The sequence below is a fragment of the Abramis brama genome (genome assembly GCF_963993115.1).
Source record: "Abramis brama genome assembly, chromosome: 22".
Lineage (NCBI taxonomy): Eukaryota > Metazoa > Chordata > Actinopteri > Cypriniformes > Leuciscidae > Abramis > Abramis brama.
The window spans coordinates 13,278,193-13,286,846 of NC_139984.1; the positions used below are offsets into that span (position 1 = coordinate 13,278,193).

General features: G+C 37.0%; 1 protein-coding gene across 1 annotated transcript in view; it reads right to left on the bottom strand.

Moving 5' to 3' along the window:
- Window positions 1-424: 424 nt before the first annotated feature.
- LOC311073164 (mitogen-activated protein kinase 12) overlaps window positions 425-8,654 on the bottom strand; it is a gene marked incomplete at its 5' end in the record, with an annotated part of 38,972 nt that continues 30,742 nt past the window's right edge. Inside the window, 10 exons of the mRNA XM_084098646.1 lie at window positions 425-787; window positions 943-1,116; window positions 1,387-1,465; window positions 1,555-1,634; window positions 1,712-1,783; window positions 1,899-2,013; window positions 2,678-2,725; window positions 5,243-5,272; window positions 5,436-5,547; window positions 5,821-5,879. Of these exons, the coding sequence (XP_083954772.1) occupies window positions 726-787; window positions 943-1,116; window positions 1,387-1,465; window positions 1,555-1,634; window positions 1,712-1,783; window positions 1,899-2,013; window positions 2,678-2,725; window positions 5,243-5,272; window positions 5,436-5,547; window positions 5,821-5,879 (831 nt within the window). The 3' untranslated portion in view covers window positions 425-725. The remainder of the gene's footprint in view (window positions 788-942; window positions 1,117-1,386; window positions 1,466-1,554; window positions 1,635-1,711; window positions 1,784-1,898; window positions 2,014-2,677; window positions 2,726-5,242; window positions 5,273-5,435; window positions 5,548-5,820; window positions 5,880-8,654) is intronic.

Consider the following 8,654-nt stretch of genomic DNA (forward strand, 5'->3'; position numbering starts at 1 on the left):
CTAAAAATGTAATTAAAAGAATCTACATATTTTCCTAATAATATTTTAGATATATTTATAATATTAATACCACATTATAAATTGAGTCTTAATAGCTACAAGAAACTATAGATCAATGCCTTTTAAATTTAATTTTAGGATGATGATCCTCACATGAGGATAAACAGTTAATATTCAATGTCGATATAGTTTATACTTTATTTTAAGGTGCCAGTATTACAGTGTAATTATACATTTAAGTACTGAGTAATACAAATTAAGTACATGTACTTACTATAGGGCCAGGATATGGGTTAATTGCATGTAATTATGCAGAATTTAGTTATTACTACATGTAAAATCTATAACTGACACTGTAAAATAAAGTGTTAAGTCAATATAATATAATTTTATATAATATAATATAAAGACAGCACAAAGACATCCACACAAAAAAAGTCATTTATTTTTTACACTTTTATCTCTCCTCATTTCATTATTTTAAAATACTTGAGTACATTCTTTAAAAGTTTGTTTACACACTTGATGTAGTCAATATCTGTGTTTGAAGATAGCCAGTTAAGTGTTTGATTACAAAAAAGGATTTATATTTATATCTAGTAAACTGTGCTTGATAACAACAGGTGTTAAAGATATCTAATGGTGTTTGATAAAAGAAGCGAACGATAGTTCATCAGTGTCTGTAATTCTTTAGAGTGCTGTCCTGGTGATGTAAAGATGAGGTATTATGTTGCAGTCACTCTGGGGTTGTCTGGGTCAAATGTCATGATCTCCATGTGGATAAGACCTGTGAGACATAAAAAAGGTAGCTTTAAATATAAATATAGGCTACCTCAATTTAGAAATGTATTTAAAGCAGGTTCAACAGAGTGTCAGAGTACAGAAGATATTTTAAATGCTAAATAAGATAAGAGTTTTGTGTGTGTATGTATATGCTCTCACTCTTCCATTCGCTGACGGCCAGATCCAGACTCTCAAAAGAATCATCGTATGCAGGAGACACAGGCTCGTTTTCAGGGTCGTGGTACTCAGACAGATATGGATGTGAAAGACCACTTTTTGCTGTAAGTCTGACCTCCGGGTCCAAAACCAGCATGCCTTCCAACAGATCAGTGGCTGTAGATGGAACACGCATTAAATCAAAGCTGAATTACAGGTAAAGATGCAACAGATGGGACAAGCTTTTATACTGGCTTTACGAAGCCAAAATAATAACAGCTATCATAGCAATATAGTAGCTAATGTAGCAGTCTACCACTAGAGGGCGACTTTTACCCATTCAAAACAATGCAATATCACACACATTAAGCTGTTAGTTAATAATTACTGGGTTTTAGGTTTAAAATGTTTATAAAAGTGAAATCAATATGGGAGTTGTGAACATACCAGTAGGATCCATACCAGAAAAGACCTCTTTGAAAGCCTTTTTCTTTTGGACTGGAAGTGAGCGGACATATGACTGAGCCTGCCAACACATCAATACAATAACGACAAACAGACTCGAAAAATATTCCTAAAATGGACAATAACAGATGTCTGACGGTATATGCCTACATCTTTGCTTTGCATTTTCATAACAAGCGTTGAGTTTGGTGTGCCTGTCAGGCTGAGGATCTTCTTCAGCTGGTCAATACCTAAACAATAACGTTAAGGAATAGGCACTCTTTTGCTTGACGGACATATTTAAAAAGCGAGGAAAGAGAAAGGATACTGTCACTGCCTGAGAAAAGCACCTCTCCTGTTATCATCTCGGCCAGGATGCAGCCAGCAGACCAAACATCAACTGAACAAAGAACAGTAAAATTGTGACAAAAGACTAATACAGTGACTTAAAACTCTGTAAATCGCCTTTTACACAATGTGTTGGGCGGGTCAATAATTAAAGGGTCAAAGGTCACCTGTTTGAGTATAATGCATCCAGTTGAAAATGACTTCGGGGGCTCTGTACCAGCGAGTCACCACATAGCCCGTCATCTCAGTTTCCGCTTGTCTTGCCAGTCCAAAGTCCAGAATCTAACAAATAGTGTAAGAAACAGGCCACATAAGCCACTTTTCCACCATCGGACCAAACCTTTCTTATTGCTTAAAGGGATACGCAGAGAAGGAGACAAGAGGCTGTTTTTTGAATGGATGTCAATGGAGGAGAGGCTTCACCATGCTAAAAAAAAAAAACACTTTTGTGAGGAAATAGCTTATAATTTAATGAATCGACAGCTTGTCCGCCACTCTTCAGCATGTTTGCTGCAGTGATCGACTATTGCACAACTCTGAAACCAAATTCAATGACATGAAGGCTGTACTGTGATTGGTTATCAAGAAACACCTGATCCAAGTTAGCCGTTACGCTTTTTCCAATGGTAGAGCCACGTATCTCCCAGTAACAATATCTCTGGCGTTACTGACAGACTGGGAAGAGAGGTGCTGCAACAATGTCAAATATGTGAAAAATAATGTTTTAAACATTCAAGCATGAAAACCTATTCTAGTAGAGTACAAAAACAAAATCAATACTTTGAAAAAGCGCATAATATGGCCTCTTTAAATAAATTTAAAAATGGTGAAGGAATGAGGAAAGGTTTTATGAGGGGAAAAAAGCAGTAGTGAAACAAATGATCATTTTTGGAATATTATTTACTATTATTTTGCTGATCATTTATTTTCTGATCATTATGTTTACCTTTAATTCACAGTTTTCGTCCACTGCGAGGTTACTAGGCTTAAGATCCTGAAACAAGATACTAGTGTCATTTCATCATGTTTTATCAGGGACTGCATTTACATGCACAAAATATTCCAAAGTTAATCAGAATTTGGTCATATTCTGATTATTTAAGTGTCTTGGATATAAATGAACCTAATATATTATTTACAATTTTACAAACATTAAAAGAAACAATGAGCTACAGTGCATTTGTAATAATCTCATGACTACATTTTGCATTTAATCATGCTTTTATGTGTCACTGTTACGGACACACTATATACATATATATACAGTGAGGAAAATAAGTATTTGAACACCCTGCTATTTTGCAAGTTCTCCCACTTGGTAATCATGGAGGGGTCTGAAATTGTCATCGTAGGTGCATGTCCACTGTGAGAGACATAATCTAAAAAAAAAAAATCCAGAAATCACAATATATGATTTTTTAACTATTTATTTGTATGATACAGCTGCAAATAAGTATTTGAACACCTGTCTATCAGCTAGAATTTTGACCCTCAAAGACCTGTTAGTCTTCCTTTAAAATGTCCACCTCCACTCCATTTATTATCCTAAATTAGATGCACCTGTTTGAGGTCGTTAGCTGCATAAAGACACCTGTCCACCCCATACAATCAGTAAGAATCCAACTACTAACATGGCCAAGACCAAAGAGCTGTCCAAAGACACTAGAGACAAAATTGTACACCTCCACAAGGCTGGAAAGGGCTACGGGGAAATTGCCAAGCAGCTTGGTGAAAAAAGGTCCACTGTTGGAGCAATCATTAGAAAATGGAAGAAGCTAAACATGACTGTCAATCTCCCTCGGACTGGGGCTCCATGCAAGATCTCACCTCGTGGGGTCTCAATGATCCTAAGAAAGGTGAGAAATCAGCCCAGAACTACACGGGAGGAGCTGGTCAATGACCTGAAAAGAGCTGGGACCACCGTTTCCAAGGTTACTGTTGGTAATACACTAAGACGTCATGGTTTGAAATCATGCATGGCACGGAAGGTTCCCCTGCTTAAACCAGCACATGTCAAGGCCCGTCTTAAGTTTGCCAATGACCATTTGGATGATCCAGAGGAGTCATGGGAGAAAGTCATGTGGTCAGATGAGACCAAAATAGAACTTTTTGGTCACAATTCCACTAAACGTGTTTGGAGGAAGAAGAATGATGAGTACCATCCCAAGAACACCATCCCTACTGTGAAGCATGGGGGTGGTAGCATCATGCTTTGGGGGTGTTTTTCTGCACATGGGACAGGGCGACTGCACTGTATTAAGGAGAGGATGACCGGGGCCATGTATTGCGAGATTTTGGGGAACAACCTCCTTCCCTCAGTTAGAGCATTGAAGATGGGTCGAGGCTGGGTCTTCCAACATGACAATGACCCAAAGCACACAGCCAGGATAACCAAGGAGTGGCTCTGTAAGAAGCATATCAAGGTTCTGGCGTGGCCTAGCCAGTCTCCAGACCTAAACCCAATAGAGAATCTTTGGAGGGAGCTCAAACTCCGTGTTTCTCAGCGACAGCCCAGAAACCTGACTGATCTAGAGAAGATCTGTGTGGAGGAGTGGGCCAAAATCCCTCCTGCAGTGTGTGCAAACCTGGTGAAAAACTACAGGAAACGTTTGACCTCTGTAATTGCAAACAAAGGCTACTGTACCAAATATTAACATTGATTTTCTCAGGTGTTCAAATACTTATTTGCAGCTGTATCATACAAATAAATAGTTAAAAAATCATACATTGTGATTTCTGGATTTTTTTTTTTTTAGATTATGTCTCTCACAGTGCACATGCACCTACGATGACAATTTCAGACCCCTCCATGATTTCTAAGTGGGAGAACTTGCAAAATAGCAGGGTGTTCAAATACTTATTTTCCTCACTGTAGATATACACACACACACACACACACACACACACACACTACAGTTAAATAGTTTAGGCTAAGTAAGATTTTTTTAAATAAAAGAAACTAGTACTTTTATTCAGCAAGGATGCATTAAACTGATCATAAGTGACAGTAAAGACATTTATAATGTTAAAAAGGATTACAATTTCAAATAAATGTTGTTCTTTTGAACTTTCTATTCATCAATGAATCTCGTAATTTAAAAAAAAAAAAACAGTTTACACCAAAATATTAGGCAGCACAACAAATTTCAACATTTACAATATCAGAAATGTTTCTTGAGCATCAAATCATCATATTAGAATGATTTCTGAAGGATCATGTCATGTGACACTGAAGACTGGAGTAATGATGCTGAAAATTCAGCTTTGCATCACAGGAATAAATTACATTTCAAAATATATTAAAATAGAAAACAGTTATTTTAATTTGTATTAATATTTAACAATATTACTGTTTTTACTGTATCAAATAAATGCAAACCTGGTGAGCAAAAAATACTTTATTTTTTTCAAAAACATAAAAACAATCTTACCAACCCCAAACTTTTGAACGGTAGTGTATATTTATGACTCTATGAATAAACAAGCAATATTTACTCTACATAGTACATACCCGATGAATGATCCCAGCAGAATGGATATACTAAGGAAAAACATATTATTAGCAGCAATATCATTCAATATTCATGTTTCAATGCCATCAATAAGTGGTATACAAGGAAGTTAGTGTATGACATCTAACGAAGGCATCAAGAACGGAAATACAGAAGAATGAAAGAGTTTCAGTGAATAGAAATAAGGCAGACCTTGAGTCCTCGCAGTATCTGATAGAACAGGTATATGATGACTTTGCTGGTTAATTGTTTCTTCTTCATTATGTGGCTAAGATCCTGAGCTACAAATGGCATCACCATATAGCTGGGGAAAAAACATTAGAAAATGTAAGCATTTCAGTATCACTGAAGTTTGTAAATTAGTGAAGCTGGAGTTAAAAAAATAAAATAAAAATAAAATTGAAAAAAATCACACAAATCAACTTTAAATGGCCATAAAACCTCTGTATGGAGCACATCCTCTCACTCACACACAAACACATCCACACATATGCATGCATGCACTGCATCCCTCAGCCTGTCATGACAAGCGCAAGATTTCTGCACAGGAATGCATTCTGTTCATCCCCACACTCACAAAGTATCAAATTTCTCCAGCGAGGAATGAGGGGTGAAGACATTAAGGAGGCAGATCACCTACAGGAAGAAGAATACATTCAGAAATAGTACGTGCATTACCAATTAATGCATTGTTAAACATCATTCATTATGATTCGAAGGACAATATAATTTATCCCAAGAATGAAAGAATGGCACATACAGTATTTGTTCGTTTTCTTTTTGCTTCTCACATAATAGAAGTTTATGACAGACCATAGAACTTTAAAGTTTTTAAAGTTGTGAATAATATTAGAAGACTGATCAGGCGACAAATCGCAAAAATGTACTATAACTGTGGAATATATCACCTCAAATCATACATCTTCACCCAGTGAATGTCATGGTGATGGATAAAAATATGAGATGGGAGGAAAAATTATATTTTTTAATGTTTTTGAATTCACTAGCAAAACTTTTCGTTCCCTCGAGGAATGTTGTGTTCGATAGAGAAACTTTGTTTTCGCTGGCAAAACTTTGGTCTGTACCCATTTACCTTCCCTTAAAGGGACACTCCACCCATTTGCACTAAGCTTTGCATTGTTAGAAACCCAGTCATACTATTGAATGGTCGTGCAACACTCTCTCATTTTCCCCTGAGACGGGAGAAATCCGTTATTTACCTCTTACACTTCCTCCCACAATGACGCAAAAATCGTCATTTTGCGTCATTGTCGGAGGAAGTGTAAGAGGAGGGGATTTCTGTTGAGACTACAAGCACTAGTTCCTCATCTCTCCAATCTTTCCCAGGGGCGGGACCCGCTCACGCTACAGACCTATTACAGATCAGTGGGTGGGACTTTACTCTCTGAAACTGAAAGCAATATCCTCCATCTTGTTTGAAGCTAAGCTAACAGGCGCTGTGGAGACAGATGTAAAGTTATGACAATAGCGGAGGAGAGTGCTCAATATGAAATAGAAGAAGAGGATTTCGGAAGTCTGATGCTTGAATCAGGTGTTTGTGGCTACCTTTACAAGCCGCATTATAGCGAAGAGCAGCCGAGGCAGAAGACCTGCCTGCCGCGGACGAGGAGCCCAGACTGGCTCGAGTTAGGGTGGACTGGTGGCGCCGGTGATCTCACTATGCAACTACGAACCGCTACGAACACAGAGATAGAGTCCGTCTGCGGCAAAGAATTTCAACGATGACAATTTCTCCTGGACGAAATCTCTGAATCAGACGAGGACACGGACGTTTGTGTTGTGAACTATCCTAGTTTCGCACCGCATATGTTCTGACTGAACATCCCAGTACCATGCAATAATTCACCTTTTCGAAAGAAATAAAAACGAGGAGTAATACACTAATGAGTTCGCCAACTAACTAGACATTTTGTGTGAAATGAATTTCAAGCTCTGGTGGTATCTAGCCTTGTAGATGGAAGAGTGATTTCTCTTATAGGCAGATATGCGCTGTTCTGGATTAGTGGGAGTGGCTTGCGGAGCTGTGCAATGTGGTGCATTGTGGGAGTTGTTGTCTTTCATACAAATGCGTCCTGAAGTTATTTTTTGTCTTTCCTCGGTCACGAAGGCACCAAATTCAAAATTTATTTTACATTTCGACTACATATATGACCCACTTTCAATAAAAAACAATGTTCCTATGGGTGGAATGCCCCTTTAAGAAACTTAAGTTTTGCATTCGCTAACAAAGTGCAACACTGGTGATGGAAATAATATGAGGTGGAATAAATAACTATATTCATTGTGTTATATCATTATATCATTGCTTTTCCAAGCAAATGCAAAAGCATTGAAATAATAGAGTTTTCCTCCCATCTTATTTTTTTCCCCATTTCCATGATTAAAAATTGTTCAAGGTCAACAATTTGACCAGATTAGTGTTATGTTTATACTCCTCCTATAAAGTGTGTCCAATCTTTAGATCATCTTCAGACTAAGCCTCACTAACAGATTTAGATTTAAAGGGATAGTTCACCGAAAAATGTAAATTCTGTCAATAATTATTCACGCTCAATTTCTTCCTACTGTTGAACATAAAGGAAGATATTTAGAAGATTGTTGGTAACTAAACAGCTGCTGTTCCCCATTGACTTCCATAGTATAAAATACATTACTATGAAAGTCAATGGGGACCAGAAACTGTTTGGTTAAAAACATTCTTCTAAATATCATCTTCTTTGTTCAGAACAAGCAAGAAATTAATAACATTTTTGGAACAACATGAGGATGAGTAAGTGATGACAGAATGATCATTTTTGGGTGGACTATCCTTTAAAAGGAATATTGATCTTCTTAACTGACTGTATTCAGTTACACTTGTCATGACCACACACATTTATGCAGACATGAATGTACTTTTGTGCTTGATCCCATAATTGCTGCTTGCAGATAAATGTTTATTTGCCATTGTTTAAAAAAATCATTAACTTTCCCCTTTACATTTTTTTTAAACAAATAACAATGAATTTGTAATTCCAGTGACTTAACTGGAATTTGAAAAGAGGATAACATATTGCATAAATTATTCTTAAACCTCTTGCTTGAAACCTGCATCAGTGTGAGGTCAGGCGTATTGTTTACTAAGCACAGAAACCGGTTTTGTGGAGATAAAGGGGGGCTTTCACAACAGTAATATCATGAAATCTTTTCATTCTCTTTCAATTGACAGAAGGATTATGATGCTGTAACAAACTACATGCATACAAAACGAATGTTAAAGCTCTGGTCTAAATGATGGATGAAAGTTCATCAATTATGATGTATGCCATAAGGAAGCTACAATATTTAATCCTATCCTAGATTTATTGTCCTCCTCTTGGGAATTTGAGACTTACATTGTCATGTTGGATG